Source organism: Cetorhinus maximus, chromosome 23 (assembly GCF_964194155.1).
Source record: "Cetorhinus maximus chromosome 23, sCetMax3.hap1.1, whole genome shotgun sequence".
Taxonomy (NCBI): Eukaryota; Metazoa; Chordata; class Chondrichthyes; order Lamniformes; family Cetorhinidae; genus Cetorhinus; species Cetorhinus maximus.
In genome coordinates, this window is record NC_135901.1 from 54,455,949 (window position 1) to 54,473,766 (window position 17,818).

Here is a 17,818-nt window from a genome sequence, read left to right on the forward strand (position 1 = left end):
GCGGAGAGGTTTAGAGAGGGAATTCCAGAGCTTGGGGCCTCGTTAAATGAAACCACGGTCACCAATGGTGGAGCGATTCTGATTCAGAATGTACAAGAGGCCAGAATTAAAGGAGGACAGGTATCTCAGAGGCTATGGGGTTCGAGGAGATCACAGAGATAGGGAGGGGCGAGAACGAGGAGGGAATCGAACACAAGGATAAGAAATTTTGAAGTAGATACATTATTTGACCGGGAGTCAATGTCAGTCAGCGAGCAGAGGGGTGAGAGAGGAATGGAACTTGCCGAGAGTGAAGACACGGGCAGCAGTTTTGGGTGACCTCAATTTACGGAGGGGAAAATGTCCACTTACATTCCAGAACTGACATTCTGCTGGATCAGCACTGCCCTGTTTCCAAGACCAATATTGATCCTTTATAAGGTGCGGTTCCCACCTTAGTGTCCTCCAGGTGTGATCTCACCAGGGCTTTGTATAGCTGTAGAAAACCTCTACCTATTTTCTACAACAGCCTACGTCACAAGTTGTTTAGCAAGGGGCGTTAGATTGTATATATCGACTGAGAAAAATGAGGAGATGCTTGGTCAGAATGAGCTTCTTTCAAATATTCAATGTGAAATCAATTGCACAAATAGATATTTATTTTTATTTCGAAGACAACATATGAACCTCCAGTCCAACTCTCCATGTAATTGGGTCAGGGAAGCTTTGTTAATTTTCACACACTGAGCATGGACACTGCAGAAGCTCCTGCGCCTCTTTCAATATTTGTTTTCTTAACTCAGAATTTTCAAAACGGGATTGGGTAATTATTTGAAATGGAAAAAAAAACCTGCAGGGTTATGAAGGAAGAGAATCATATTGGAGCTAAGTGGATAGTTCTTTGAAGAAAGCACACAACGACGGGTCGAATGGCCTCCTAATGAGCTGTGTCAGTTTACAATTAGATCAATTTCTCTGCAGCATTCCAAAACGTCCTATCCCAGTTCTATTCCTGTAAAACAGGATTTTGCAGTGCAGCATGTCTACACAGTTTGAAATTCAATACAAGTCCCTTTGACTTTTTCTCGCAATTGTTTCTGTGGTGTAGTGACCTAGCCAGCGATGCCCACATCCCATAAATGAATAAAGAAACAAATAGTGATTATCATATTCGCTTCACATGTGCAAGGTCACTAGCTCGAAAACTGGCAAAAATATTATCAAAACTGAATCATCTAATTATGAGAAGCTGCACAATTCCCGCTTGTTGGCAAATAATAGCCGAATACATTATCTCACAGCCATGTGACGTTGGCACTTTCCCAGGCTTTGAATAATTTTCTCCAAAAGGCACGGTTATGAGAAAGAGACAATAAATGCGACGAATTGCAGTGAGATAGTTCGCACATGTGTGAAGTGCTGAATGACCTGCTGATGTGCTCTGTCATTTTATGATTCTAATGTCAGGTCATTTTTTCTGCCGCATGGTTATGTTTTTCAGCTGAATTGTACTTCCACAAAACAGGGTTTGGAAGTGCAGTAAGACTGCACAGTTTGATATTCTAAGTCAGTCCCTGTGGTGCTGCCCATTGTTTCTGTAGTGCAGTGGTTATCTCAATGCTAGGGGAAACATTATCTCCCAGTTTTGTGGTGAAGTTGCATCGCTCCCATTCCTGTTTGTTGTTGAATGTGAGCTGAATGCTGGATCTTGCAGCCACATTAGATTCGCTCTTCGCCATTTCTGAAGATAACATTCAGCAAAATAAGATGTTTCCACTGGCAGCGGGTGATTGGAGAGTGCGGGGCTGGAATATTGTTACTTTTTCCTGTCTCACTCACTGTGGAGCTAAGGAATTGATGGGTTTGTTTCAATCCAATATCCTCATAGATCTCTATTGATTTAGATGGGGGTACATGATCGTTGATATTCTTTGTTCTATCTGAAATGAATATCCATAAACAGAGATTGGTGGGGGAACTCAATGGGTGCCAGCAGAGTTTTCAACGTGAGGGTGGGGGATTTTTTTGTGGTTTCAGGGCCCCAGAACAAACCAGAGCGTTACTGAGTGATGATGGGGAGATAACAGTGGCAGCTTCGTCCCTGGATGGTTTCGAACCACCAACCTTTTAGTTAACAGCCGAACGCACTAACCAATTGCGCCACAGAGACTTGATAGAGGAGATTGCACTCTGTAAAATATCCTAAACCAATGGCTCAGCGAGAGAAAGCTTCAGATTGCCGTGACTGCAATGACAATTATTCCCTATCAGTTTTACTCTTCCCAAATAAAGGGTGGGACATTCATTGTGGATCCATGGAAACAGTCTGATCCCACCCACTGCAGACACATCCATGTCACCGGGAACCAGCTCTCCTACAACCGGAGCCGTCTCCCTTCGAGCGTTTTGGTGTTTTGTCTGTTACTGAGTATTATGATTGTCCTGAAGCCGGGAATTCTAAAGGAGTTTCTCTGTTACGCAGCGAGTGGTTAGGATCTGGAATGCACTACCTGAGAGTGTGGGTGGGGAGGCAGATTCAATCGCGGATTTCAAAAGAGAATTGGACAGAAAATGCAGGTCTCCGGGGAAAAGGCAGGGGAGTGGGGCCAGGTCAGTTAGTTTCCAGAAGAGTAAGAGATCTCCCTTTTCAGAGGAGATTTTTCTTACTCAGAGGGTCATGAGCCTGTGGACTTATTTTCATCAGAAGTTTGGTCATTGAATTGCCTCAAGGCTGAATTAGACAGATTTTTGATAGACAAGGGATTCAAAGGTTATGGGGCGCAGACAGGAAGGTAGAGTTGAGACCACAACCAGATCAGCCATGACCTCAATGAATGGTGAAGCAGGGTCAAGGGGGTAAATGGCCCACTCCTGCCCCTGAGTCCTTTGTTCCTATGACCCGGGCCGAATGGCCTCCATCTGTGTGTAGCCTTAGCTCTGATTCTCTAACACTATGAGGCGCTCGAGGTGCAAAATGGTCAATCCCTGCTCCTGTTTGTTATGTTCTATTTTGAAGCCGTTACCACCCAAGGCAATGTTAGTTTACCTTTGACAGTGGGAGCACGGCCGGCTGGGTTAAGGTGTTTTGTTTGGGCTCTGTTACCTTCGTGGGTTCGATTCAAAGCTTCAGTTGATTTGTTCATTCAGTCACTTCACCTGAGCATAGGCTCACGGCCGTCGATGTATTAAGACTTTCATCTTGGCAGGAAGAATAAGGAGACGCAGTATGAATTGCAGGGTGACTGGGAATATGTGGGGGCGAATGCCCTCTTTCCCTGTTATAAACCTATGATTTCATATGAACAAGATTAAAATTGATGCAGTTCTGTAATCGTGGATGAGTGGTTAAGACAATAGATTTGACATCTACTAGACTCTCCCCCTGTAGGTTTGAATACTGTCGATCTCGCTGTCTGCTGCTCCTTACTTTAGTTGAATCCAGAATTAAAATTAATTATTAGTGAAATGGAATAAAAACCTTCCAAACATTCCCGTGTGTTTCTCCTGCTTCTATTCCGCATTTCTTCATTTTCGTTCATCTGCAAGTGTTCACCAAATCTGCAGTTTGAAATGGAACAATAATTGGACAAGTTGGTGACATCCTTCTCTCTGGGTGTGTGTGGATCCTGAGGCCTCTGTCACTCTTGGTGTATATGTCTGTGTGTGTTCCTCTGTGTGTGCCAATGTGGTTCAGTTCCCTGAGGGGATGAACACTTTTTTTACCATCGCAAACTTAATTCACAATAGTTGTGCAACTTCATGTTAGAATGTTATTGTCCCCCGCCTTTTCCCCGGAGAACTGCATTTTCTGTCCAATTCTCTTTTGAAATCCGCTATTGAATCTGTCTCCCTCTCAGGCCGTGCATTCCAGATCCTAACCACTCACTCTGTAACACAGAAGCCCCTTCAGAATTGTACATTTTATGTGATGTTCCTTTCCTCATTCTTCCGACCAACCTGAATAACTTCACACTTCCATGCATTAAATTTCAGGTTCGTTTTAACAGTTCATACGAGGAATTCCTGTGCATTATGACAGTTCACACAGCGGTAAGAAAAACAGTTTTCCCCTGATCAGGAGTTGAGCCTAGGCTGCGGCGGTGAAAGCACCAAATCCGAAGCACGAAACTCTCTGACTTCTAGTGAATGGGAGGGTCGTTTTCACTCAGAAACCAGCAGCTGTGATATTAACAAAGCAAAATGGAGAAAGACTCAGTTTGAGCGGTGACACTGCCGGAGGGATGGAGAGCTGGGGATCACCCATGAAAACAGCAAAGCTTTAAAAAAACGGCAGCACCCAGCGTGGGGCTGGAACCTATGACCCTGAGATTAAGAGTTGCATCCTCTACTGACTGACCTTGCTGGGCATGCACACACTTTGCTTCCTATACGAAAATTGAGGGCAATCAATGTTGCTTCCTCCCTGGAGCCTCAGCTTGTTCTCAATTTCAAAGTGTGGAAGGTGATCGACTAACAAAAGCCCCAAGGTTACAATGCATTCCTCTCAATCACCAATACCATCAGTGACACCTTCCACTTCTTAGCTGTACCTCCATACACACATTGCAAACTCCTCTCGCATTGTTCATCCTGATATTTTTCTCTTTGACATTTTAATAAGAAGCTGCAGAATTAATGCGAATCAAGTTTATGAAGTGAATATGTGTCCATCCCCTCAGGGAACTGAACCACATTGACACACACAGAGGAACACACACAGACATATACACCGAGAATGACAGGGGCCAAAGGAGAGACAAACACACAGAAAGCAAGGATGTCACCAACTTGGCCAATTATTGTTCCATTTTAGGATCCAAATGTAGTGAATGTTTTGCACATGAAATGAAGTTAGAAACATGGGGGTGTTTGGGTGATTTTCTTTTTCATTTGAATGATAATTTATTCTGCAAACAGTTTGTGTCAATCAGGATTGAGAAGAAGGGGAATTGGCAGGATTCGAATCACGTGGAAAAGCGCATGAACCACTTGGCCAGGACAACTGGGTAAAGGCTGCATGTTGTTTGTTTAAAATAATAGAATAAATACAGGGAGTTCCAGTGAAAGAAGGTCTTCCAGTCTGTGCCATTGCCCCACCTTTTCCCAGTCTCCCTGGGATTTACACTGTCTCTCCTCATTCTTCCAACTGAAATACAACACGGCACAGCTCAGCTGCCCCTTCACCGCACGGAGAATTATTTGGAAGTGCCTCAAATAACAAAGCACCAGAAAGTTTGGCAGTGGTGGGAGTGAAGCCCAAATCACCAGAAAGATCGAAACCTGAACCAGCGGCTGATCCCGCTCGGCCTCACTACCACATTCAGATTAGACACAAACATTGTCTTCACCAACATTGACACTGAATTAGAATATAAAAAATAATGTTCAGGAATTGGCCATTCGGCCCTTCGAGTGTCCTCAGCTACTTAATAAGATCATGTGAAAACTTCAATCATCTTCCACTTTGTAACAGCCGGACATTTAGTTACAGAACAGTCTCCACTCAAAGAAAAGAGAGAAATGTCCTCTTGCATCTTGCGGAAGAATAAAATACATCTACAGGACAACTAAGGGTTAAACAGTTAAAACCATAGTGGAATACTACAGCACAGTTCCCTCTTTTGTTTTAGCAGGCACACCTGCAGCTGCCAGCTAATTGAGCAGGAAAGGAGAAAAGGAGTATCTTAAACAAGCTTCCTAGAATCCTTCAGACAAGGCTAGGATGTCTGCCCCCAACACAAAGAGACAGGATCAAGCAATGGTCATCTGTTCTCTAGAGGGTACACCCCCTAGCACTAGAGATAAGGTCAAGCATGGTTATCTATTCTCTGTCTCACTTTTTTATTACCAGATGGGCTTCCCCCAATATCCTGTATAGTCATAAATTAGAATAGACTAATTGTGTGTTGCATGCCAAAGACAATGATTCTCAATGTAATTAATTATTGAAGGTTAGACAGTCTTATCACCTTCAAGCTCTTTGATATGTACGACTTTTACTATAAATATGTGTGTACTGTGATGCTTCCTCAGAGTGCCGGCTAGCTCCATTGTATGCTTCTGGGCTCTCCATGATATCATGATTCAATAAAGACTTCCAAGACAAACCTCCTGGGTCTGAGTGTTCACTCCGTTTTCTGCGACAAATTGGCGATGAGGATGGGATCCGACTGAAGTCCAGTAACCTCTTATATTGGAGAGGTGATTGAAATCCTGGGCCGTCGGATCTCTAAAAAAAGAACCCTCGCGGAGAAAGGGAGTAACAACTCTCCTAAGTTGGGGAGAGTACGAACTGCATCCTAGCTGAAAGGGGGAGTGCCAGTAAAAGGGTAGCTACCGACCAAAGAGACTTAAGTGACCCAAAGAATCGGAGGACTTGTTAAGGAACTCTTAAACACCGGTGAGCGCATAGGGTAGGAAACGCGCCGCGCTGTTAATTGTGTTTTCTTTTCAGAAAAATGGGAGGTCGCAACAGCAGAGCGGGCTCTGCCACTCACCCCGCTTCACAAAGTACTAAGAACAAACTGAAACCGGCGAAACCGGAGCTTAAAACAGGAACTTTGAAGATGGGCAAGAAAACGGAATGAAAAATGGATGGAGGTAAAAAAAATAGTAGTAGTATACCCAGGGTTTCGAGTCCCATGGAGGTGAAAAGTAAGTAATTTCTGTGTTTTCTTTTGTGTATATTATTAAGTAAAATGGGAAATATGACATCAAAGAAACCCCAGTTTCCCCCTTTGAAGGGAACTCCAAATGCTTATATGTATGTCCATTACGGTACTGAAATTGTCCATTATGTTTCTGATTGGGTTAAATGGACTCAAGGTAAAGGAGAGAGCTTCCCACCAGCTGGAACTTTTAATCGGGACAGATTTGAGCGCTTATAATTTGTTTTAAGGGAGGTAGATAGTCCGCTACTGAATTTTCTGTAACTTAAAAAAAAAGAATGAATTGATCTAAATTACAAGAGCTGTTTGTGCTGAAGAGAGAGAGAGAGAGAGAGAAAGGGTACCCCTAGGGGGTTAATGAGCAATTTGCAAGCAGCAGCAGAGAAAATGTGAGCTTTCGTCAGTTTGAAGGTCCCTATAGGTGGAGCCTTCAAGATCCCTTTATTCCCCCCACTGCTACTCGAAGATTCGTTTAGAGTTAAGTTCAATATTATAGGAGTATCGATACATACCTTTATCTATGTGTTTGTTCGTGTGAAGTGAAGCATTTGTATGTGAGCTTTAATGTGTTTTTTTCCCTGGATTGTTTTTTGTATGTATAGTTGAGCACGTTAGAATCGAAAGCCCCATATTAGATTAAAGGAAAAGTTTATTCAAATATTCCAAAGTCTTGAGTATAAGGTTTGAGTTGAGATTTCTGGCAAAAATCGTAATTTGAAGGGAGTATAAAGATAAAACAGGGCTTGCCTTTATCTCATCCTTGAGATGAACCCTTGTACCACCCCCTCGCAGACTAGTAGGGAATAACCCTCATCATCAACTTCCAAGCTAATTGGGATTAATAAATGCGAGTTCGTATTCTAAAATCCTGAGAAAAAGAAATTACTTAAAATTCAGAAGGATTCTAGGAGAACAAAAAGACATAAACACAAGGTCTAGATGGTTCCAATGGATAAAAAGGGGTTTCTTAAGAAGAGATGAATTAAATATTAAAGGAAATCTGCTTTCCAAAAGCACTGGAATTTGAATTTGGGACAATCTTGAGATGTAAAATGCAGTGTAATTTAACAGGTTACTTTTGAATCACTAGGATGCTGTCTAAGATAAATAATGTGTTGATAAACATACGGAAATCATAACTTGGATACAAATCGTTACACATGAAAAAGAGGTTGTTTTAATTTTGATGGTGTAAATTACAGTTCTTACAAAGTTTAAAAATTTGAGGTTTGGTTCTTGATAAAGTTTTCAAAAGGGAATTTTCATTTTAAAAGGTCTGACAACAATTGGCACTAATTCAAATGTTGCAAGCTTTTGTGTTTGTAAGTCTGTTCCCAAAATATGAAGCTAAGCTCAAGACCTTGACAAAGTTTGGCAGAAATCCAATTTTTGGCCGAGTTAATGAATCTGGGATAATTCTAAAAGAAAAGGGTCAGACACAATTTAGTGGGTTTCTTTTAAGACAATAAAATCTTTGAGAAGAAGAAAAGGAAGCAAAACTTGTTAATACCTGATTTCTGTTTTTAAAACTGTTATGAGAATATTTTAAAGTCTCTCCAGGCAACCTGAACAAGATAAGATGGGAGCTGTTGCAAGTGTAATATGGTATGAGGCAAGTGGGAGAATGAGTTAGGAAAAGAGGACATAATGTACAAACTGTTTTAAGGGAAATGAATTTGATAATCTGTCCATCAACTGAGGCATTGGAACTGCACAGGGGGAGATAAGCAAAGATCTAGAGACAGAGATCCCCGTTGAAATGGAATAGTTAATATGGCCTAAAGAGTAAGGAAACATTTTAAACAATCAAGACAATAGAGAAACTGAACTCCAGAGAACCTTAGGATGATCATGGTCAGGAAAAAAAAAAACTTAGAGGTAAAGGGAAAGCTGGAAAAAGGCTAAATAGATGTATTACTGACTATATTAATGTGCCTGCAAGCTACAAAAAGTAAAACCACAGGATTAACACCTTGATGACAGGCAGAGTTAAGCGGATCCCAGAGAGAACCATCACTGGAAGTGAAAATACTGAGCCATTGAAAGATAGGATAAGAAGGTGCATTGTTGAGTTGTTTAAGGAATTGAGGCCTGACATGAGACAGCAGCAGGAAAGAGTAAACTGGAAGGAGTTTACCCACATGGATTCAGATCAGGGAACTAATTTCACAGGGAGAGTCATTAAAGAAGTGTGTAATTTTATGAAGATTAAACAGAAATTCCATATTCCTTACCACCCCCAGAGACCAGGGATGGTGGAAAGGATGAACTGAACTTTAAAAAAAAACATCAATCAAGAGACAGGGAACAGCCCAAAATTCTAATGCAGTGTGGGCTACCCCAAGCAGGACCGCTGGGTTCACCCCATTTGAAATGCTAACAGGTAAGGGCCATGCAATTACCTGAAGGTATCATAGTAGGAGGTGTAGGGCCACAGAAAGGAAAAATACAGGACAATGAAAGGGAATTAAGTAGGTGATTACATGAGTTGAGAGAGGAAGTTAGAGACTGACAGATGATTAAGGATATGGAAACAGGCAAATCCAAAGAGCAACAATGGACCATATCAGGTAATTATGACAGGTGATACTTGCGCACTTGTAGATATGAGAGCGGGAAGTAAATGGAGGCATTACACACAGTTAAAGATACATGACAATTGACCAAGCGGTAACCCAGAGAACGGGAGCCGAAGTTAATGTCTCCACAGATCTACGATCCTGGTCGTGGGCCTATCAGTACAGGCAACAAGGTCGGGTATCATCACTGCTCATCCCGCACCGCAGGAGGAACTTTGGTACAGCATGGACAGTGCTGAATGCGACGCAACGGGGAATGATAAATGTAACAGTAGGAGAACAAGTGCTTTCAAATTGTAGTAAGGGTTTGCTTCAGATCGAGCATGGGAGGTCCGCCCCTACCCAGCCACCTCCCACCTCTACTTTCACAGTCTGAGTAGAGATAATTGAAGCCCCTCAAACCACACCGACTGATCCATCTTGTCCGACTATGCATTCAGGACCGACAAATGGTTTGGTACTGGTTGATCAGAAGTTTTGTATGATAATGTACACCATGAGCTGGTACCCGTAGTCTTGAATGTATCTGGTGTCGTTCTGCCCCAATGGTGCTCAACCCATACCCAAGCACTCTATACGGCTCTGACGCACCAGTTGATGACTGAAGCAGTTCAGTTCAATGGCGAGGTGCGATTAGGCTTGGGAGGAAACCGCATTAAGCGCAGCCTGATAAATGATGCCACTATGATATTCAATATAGGGACATCATTGGTTAATCCAAAGTCTGGCTACCGTGCTCGAAAGTCATGTGGGGACTATCAATAAATTAATTGAAATAGGAAAAAATATTTCAGACAAAGCAAGCAGAAATGATGTTTGCAACACCTATGGATCTTGGGCACTGGAACAAGCAGGAGAAAATTTAAGACAGACTAAAGAAGGGGTAGTCCCTTCATGGGTAACTAATGAGCATCTATTGAATCTCTCACGACACAAGAATCATGACTTGACCGGTTGCCAGCTCAGGAGTTTAACACGTGTATGTAGAATGAATGTTGAATGTATCGTGAATAGTAATATGCTAATAGGCATTGTATTAGTAATACCTGTCATACCTATGTCAATGACATAACCCAGGCAAGACGCCCACACTGACTGCTGGTACGGGACCCCATCCATGGGGCCCATTTGTACACCTACAAATGGACTTTATACAAATGCCTAAATGTATGGAATATAATTATGTTTTAGTTCAAGTATGTTTGTTCTCGCGATGGGTGGAGGCGTATCCCACCCGAGGAAATGATGCTGTTGTTGTTGTAAAATTGTTGTTCATTTTACTGCTAAAGTGATAAAGGAACTGTTGAAGGCCTTACAATGCAACCATGACCTTTCCTGCCCATACCACCCCCGGTCTACTGGAGCGGTGGAAAGACAAAATGGTATTCTGAAAAAACAAACTAAATTATGTGAAGAAACTAGTTTGAAAGGGCCTGAAGCTCTACTCTTGGTGCTCATGACTATGCGCTCTCACCCTAAGTGTACCACCTCCCTCTCTCCTTATGAAGTTGTAATGGGATGTCCTATGCGCCTCCCAGTGACCCCACCCTTGTCTGCTAGGGAAATGGACATCCACGCTATGGATGAGGGAATGATTACACACTGTATAGTGCTCACTAATTCTCTCAAGAGCTTGCATATACAGGTAGTAGAAGCTCAGAAAAAGCCGACCATTGAAGACTGCCATCAATACCAGCCCGGGGACCTAGCCCTAGTAAAGACCTTCAGGAGAAAGAACTGTTTGGAACCTCGATGGGAAGGGCCTTTCCAAGTCCTGCTCACCACCCATATGGCCGTAAAGGTTGAAGGACGCCCTTGTGGATCGACGCATCGCACGTCAAGCGGACGCTGACTTCGGACGGAAGTGCTTGTGCAAGAACTTTAACTGAGCCGTCGGAATGCTGACTCTGATTTGGATCCTGTCCTGCGTGGTCCTTGCGGGGGCATGGAATACCCATTCTGCGGTTCAACGAATGCAGGCCATAGCCTCGCAAGTTCATCGGACTAAAGGTTGGATTTGTACTCATTTTCCTCTATGCAAAACAGCAGCTGAATTGCATGAGAGGGTGGAAAGGACCCTACATTGTGCTGCTAACAACTCGAACGGCCCTGAAGATTAAAGGGAGGAAGATTGGGTCCACGCCACTCATTGTAAAAAACATTGTCCGGCAGTCTGATAACCGTCATTATCAGTGAACTAATTTGCATTATGTATCGGATACTGCCTTTTGCTATATTCTGTCTTTTTGCTATATTTTGAGGGGGGGTACCCAAAGGATTCCCAACACTTTTTGTCTCTATGCCGCACCTATGCTAGAGAGGTAGGACAGGGTGCCTGTTGGATATGTGCCCAGACTCCCCAACATGGGGGAGAGACGGGTAATTGGCGTGTTGTCCCTCTAAATGACACTGAGTATGCTGACATTCGAACTTTTGATATTGTAACACCACAGCACAATATGTTTAGGGGTTGGTTCCGTCGCTCTCCACCTGCCAATGGGTGGAACTATACAGAACATGGGATTAGAATTAGATCCCCACTAGAGCCGGTAAACGCCACCTGCTGGTGTTCCAGCCTTACACTCAGCACTTATGATCTGGGACGAAGCTCCTGTCATACCACAGTGTCATACATCTTTGGCCTATCTGTCCAAAAGCCCGCCGGTGCTGAACATCCACCAGACCCTCTTAATGGTACATATTGGCTTTGTGGAGATAAAGCTTACCCCTGGTTGCCTGGGATGCCTCAGCTGTCCTTTTTCCCTAACATGTCTGTAGGAAATTCGGAAAAGAACAAAACCACTCCCACCTGGAGTGGCTGTTGCTACCTAGCATACTTAAATCCCTATCTTCGCCATATAGGTAAATCACATATGCACCCACATCGGCGCCTACATCGCCGTGGCATCTCGGAATCTGAACGATTCTGGATGATTGCTTTGCCCCCTTATGGATCAGCTCGTAATTCACGTGAAATTATCAACCTGGCAGCTGCGCTTCAAAAAGTCGCTAATTCAACGGCTGATGCTCTGATTAAAACACAGAAGCAGATCTCAGCCAGCACCACTGAAATGATAGCATTACGCCTAACCGTATTACAAAACAGGATGGCCCTTGACTTCCTTCTAGCTGAAAAAGGTGGCACTTGTGCTATGATAGGCTCAGAGTGCTGCACTTCTGTCCCCGATGTCTCTGAAAATATCACTGACTTGGGAAAGCATGTCATGGACGAGGTACAAGAAATAAAGAAGGCTGGGGAAAGTTCGAGCGATTTTTATAAAAAAGATTCTCAGTGGTCTACAATACTAGGTTGGTTTTCCGGTTGGGGAAGTTGGTTGCTTTACTTTTTAATTGGGATAGTCGTAGCATGTATCATAGGGTGCTGTGCGTGTGTTACTTTACGGATTTGCTGCACCCAGATTATCAATAGTGTCTCCACTGGATTAGGGGGTGCCCCAATCATTACCCAAATGATGCGCACTGGCCCCAGCGAAGCCCACTGGTGAGGAGAGAAAGTTTACCCCGCCAGGGACCGGCCTTTTCCTCATGGTTATGAACGCCCGTATGATGATGAAGATATTATTCCTCACTGGTGTTAATCTAAAAGAAAAGATTAACAAGGAGGGACTGTGGAGGAATAAAATACGTGTGTAATTGTGAATGAAATAAAATACACGTATAATTGAGAATGAAATAAAATACAAGTACAATTGTGAATGAAATAAAATACATGTATAACTGTGAATGAAATAAAATACAAGTACAATTGTGAATGAAATAAAATACATGTATAATTGTGAATGAAATAAAATACACGTATAATTGTGCATGAAATAAAATACACCTATATTTGTGAGAGAAATAAACTTAAAATACATGTATAATGTAATTTACTGTAGACTGTCCCCAAACAGTCACGCAGCCAGCACATAAATTAGCAAATCAAAGGGCCAGTGCTACCTTCCCAGACTAAGGGGCTCTGGATGTCAGATGCGGTGGCAAAATCTAAGAGAAAAAAACTATTGTGTGTGTGCATTGCCCAGGATATGTAACCAATTATCACTGTCTATTTGCTAAACCATTGACATTGTCCTGTCTATTTGCTAAACCATTGACATTGTCCTGTCTATTTGCTAAACCATTGACATTGTCCTGTCTAATCGTTAAACCATTAACACTGATCGCTATCTTTTGAAACCATTTGAAACTATTGTAATTGCCCAAGTTTCTGTCGCGAACCTTTTGCTATATCTATGTGTGTAAAGAGGTGTTAGGCAGAGACTGGTTCGCTCCGTTGTATGCGACTAGGCTCTCTGTGATATCACGACTTTAATCGACTCCTCGTAGCAGACGTAATGTACAAGAACGCTCCACTCCGGTTAATTAACGTGTATGGCCCGGCACAAGGGGCTGAGCGGCTGGAGGTTTTTCAGCAGCTCCCTCTGCTGCTGGCGACCTCCAGGCCGGTCATTCTGGGCGGTGACTTCAACTGCATCATCGATGCGGCTGGACGATCCGGCAGGGCCGGAAGCAGATTGGACGCTACGTCCAGATCCCTGATGGAAACAGTTAAGGATGCCAAGCTGCACGACGTCTTCAGCAACCCTGCAGACGGAGCGCAGCGTAGATACACCTGGTCGCGGCCAGACGGGTCCATTCGTTCCAGGATAGACTTCCTGTTTGTGTCCCGTGCATTCACAGTCAGATCCACCGACGTCAAGCCGGTGTTCTTCTCTGACCACTGCCTCCTACTGGCGGACTGCCACTTGGAGAAGGACCTGAGGGTGGGCAGGGGGGCATGGAAGCTAAATGTGCAACTGCTGACCCCAGAGAACATTGAGGAGCTCAAGAGGGATTACAAAGGTTGGAGAACCGTGAAACCCCTCTTTGAGTCCCTGACACACTGGTCGGAAGCGATCAAGGGAAGCATCAAGAGGTTTTTCATCCGCAAAGGCACCCAGAAAGCTAGAAAGGAACAGAGGGAAATGTCCCGACTCCAGAAAAAGATGCAGAATCTGCTCCGGCTGCAGTCGATGGGGGTCGATGTCAAGGAGGAGCTCCAAGAGGTGAAGGGCCAGCAAGCCTCGCACTTTGCCTCGGAGGCCTCCAAGATCATCTTCCGTTCCAGAGTCCGCTCCGTGGAGCAGGATGAGACGTGCTCACGTTTCTTCTTCCAAAAGGTACACAGAGAGCGCTCTGTGATCAGCAGCCTGAAGGAAGAAGACGGCTCAGTAAAGTCATCACGGTCCGACATTCTGAGGATCAGCAAATCCTTTTATGCCGGATTGTATGACGTGAAGCCCACGGACAGCACGGCCTCCCAGTCCTTCCTGTCCTCTATCACGGAGGTCTTAGACAACAGTACGCGGGAGAGCCTGGACAAACCGCTAACTCCTGATGAACTGACTAAGGCCCTCGAGTCCTTCGAGAAGAGTAAAACCCCCGGAAGCGACGGCTTGCCGGCGGAGTTGTATTCGGCTCTGTGGGACTTGATCGGCCCAGACCTGCTAGGAGTGTACGAGAGTATGCTCCTGGCCGGTAGTATGTCAGAAACCATGAGGAAAGGCATCATCACCCTCATCTACAAGCACAAGGGGGAAAGGGAGGAAATTAGAAATTGGCGACCCATTTCACTGTTGAATATGGACTATAAGATTCTGTCCAAGGTCATCGCCAATCGGGTCAAATCCGCTCTGGAATTGGTGATTCACCCTGACCAGACCTGCTCTGTGCCAGGCAGGAAGATCTCTGACAGCCTGGCGCTGCTCAGGGATACGATTGCCTATGTACAGGACAGGGGTGTGGATACCTGCCTCATCAGCTTGGATCAGGAGAAGGCCTTTGACAGAATATCGCACACCTACATGGGGGATGTGCTCTCCAAAATGGGCTTTGGGGAGGGAATTCGAAATTGGATCCAACTGCTCTACACTAACATCAGTAGCGCAGTCTCAATCAATGGGTGGGAAACAGATAGCTTTCCGATTAAATCTGGAGTCAGGCAGGGCTGTCCTCTCTCGCCTGTCCTTTTCGTGTGCTGCATAGAACCCTTTGCCGAGTCCATCAGGAAGGATCCGGGCATAAGAGGAGTGACGATCCCAGGCAGTGGAGGCACTCAGGTAAAAGCCTCCCTGTACATGGACGACGTCGCCGTCTTCTGCTCGGATCCGCTGTCGGTGCGCAGACTGATGCACATCTGCGACCAGTTCGAACTGGCCTCTGGAGCCAAGGTAAATCGTGGGAAGAGCGAGGCCATGTTCTTTGGGAACTGGGCTGACCGATCCTTTGTCCCCTTCACTGTCAGGGCTGACGGCCTGAAGGTGCTGGGGATATGGTTCGGAGGGACCGGGGCATGCGTTAGAAACTGGAAGGAGCGAGTGGCTATGGTGAAAAGGAAACTGGGTATGTGGGAGCGACGCTCCCTCTCCATTGCGGGTAAGAACCTGGTCATCAGGTGTGAGGCACTCTCGCTGTTGCTGTACGTGGCGCAGGTCTGGCCCATTCCACACTCCTGCGCGATGGCGATCACTCGAGCCATCTTCTGCTTTATCTGGAGGTCGAAAATGGATCGTGTCCGCAGGGACGCGATGTACAAGCCTCTAGATAAAGGGGGAAAAAACGTGCCCAACATCGCCCTCATACTGATGGCCACCTTTGTGTGTGGCTGCATCAAGCGGTGCGTAGACCCTCAGTACGCAAACACCAAGTGTCACTACGTGCTGAGGTTCTACCTGTCCCCGGTGTTGCGAAGGATGGGTCTGGCCACGCTGCCGCGGAACGCTCCAAGTAGTTGGACCGTGCCGTACCACCTGTCCCTGGTGGAAAAATTTATGCAGAAAAACACCTTTGACCACAAGTCCATCAGGCAGTGGTCAGCACGTAACGTCCTAGAGGCCCTGAGGGAAAAGGAGAGGGTGGACCCTGTGGGATGGTTCCCCGAGCAGACTGTCAAAGTCATTTGGCAGAATGCCTCATCGCCAGAACTTTCCAACAAGCACCAAGACGTAGCTTGGCTGGTGGTGAGAAAGGCCCTCCCCGTCAGATCCTTCCTACACGCCAGGAAGCTCACCCCCTCTGCACGTTGCCCTCGAGGTGGCTGCGGTGGGGAAGAGACCGTTGTTCACCTCCTTGTGGATTGTGCCTTTGCAAAGAAAGTCTGGAGAGAGATGCAGTGGTTGCTGTCGAGGTTCATCCCGAGCAGTTCTGTGACACAGGACTCTGTGCTCTACGGGCTGTTCCCAGGGACACACACCGAGACAAACATCAACTGCAGCTGGAGGATCATCAACTCGGTGAAAGAGGCGCTTTGGTCTGCCCGAAACTTGTTGGTCTTCCAGCACAAAGAGTTGTCCCCGACCGATTGTTGCGGACTGGCACAATCCAAAGTCCAGGACTACGTGCTGAGGGACGCACTAAAGCTTGGGGCAGCTGCCGCAAAAGCGCAATGGGGAAGGGTCGCTGTCTAAGACCTTTCTACCACAGCGCACCGAGAGACTGGGAACTGTTTAGAGCCCCTCGGGCTGTACAGATCAAAATGAAAGGCTGTAAATGATTGTAATATTGTTTGTACTGATGCACCTGGTGATACATTTTGTAAAAGTTTAACCTGGATTGTACCCTTGTAATGTTGTTTTTGAAATGGTTTTGAATGTGATTGAAGATATTTTATGAATAAAGTATATTTTTACAAAAAAAAAAGATATCACGACTTTAATAAAGACTTCCTAGATAAACCTCCAGGTTCTGAGTGTTCACTCCATTTTTCCGCGACAGATTCTGTGGTGACAAGTGGTCCTCGTGTTTTTATCTGAGACAGACCTCAGCCCAGTCATTTTCCCCGAGTGTTGATGTGATGGTTCAAGCGAAGAGATGCCGGGTACCGGGAGCAGCAGGAACAATAAATAAAACCGAGGTGTCAGTAAATACTGATATAGTTTATTTGTATCTAGTTCCATTTTTATAAATTCTGCTGAATGTGGCCCTCACCCAGTGTCAGGATATTGGATCAGAGCCACCATGGAAAATGAATTTGACACCGGTGAGATAGACAATGTCAACTGGATCCTCAGTTCTGCCGAAGGGCCATGAAGGCTCGAAACGTTAACTGATTTCTTCTCCGCCGATGCTGCCAGACCTGCTGAGTTTTTCCAGGTAATTCTGTTTTTGTCCTCAGTATCTCTGTCACCTCCTCCAGCCCCACAACCCTTCCTGTAAATACAAGGTTTTGTTCTTGGATTACACCCTGAGATAGACAATGTAATTATATTTTAACCTTTATTCTTCAAGTAAAGTATCTTCATTCAGGCTGTTCTCAAGGTTGTGCAAGATGAAACCAAACAGTGATTTATTTGTACTTCTTGCAGTTTAGTTACTGTATTCATTGCTCGCGATGTGATCTGCTCTACATTGGGAAGACCAAACGCAGATTGGGTGATCACTTTGTGGAACAACCTCCGTTCAGTCTGTCAGCTTGACCCTAAGCTTCCGGTCACTTGTCATTTTAATTCTCCGCCCCACTCCCACTCTGACCTCTCTGTCCTCGGCCTCCTGCAATGTTTCAATGAAGCTCAATGGGGACTCGAGGAACAGCAG

At 44.9% G+C, this 17,818-nt stretch overlaps 2 protein-coding genes across 2 annotated transcripts in view; both read left to right on the top strand.

The window, feature by feature from the left end:
* Nucleotides 1–17,818, top strand: part of LOC144698562 (uncharacterized) — a 1,040,782-nt gene that overhangs the window by 802,106 nt on the left and 220,858 nt on the right. The gene's annotated exons all lie outside the window — the stretch shown is intronic.
* LOC144698050 (uncharacterized) overlaps nucleotides 12,100–17,818 on the top strand; it is a 79,305-nt gene continuing 73,586 nt past the window's right edge. The window contains exon 1 of the mRNA XM_078569983.1: nucleotides 12,100–12,459. Coding sequence (XP_078426109.1) covers nucleotides 12,100–12,459 — 360 coding nt within the window. The remainder of the gene's footprint in view (nucleotides 12,460–17,818) is intronic.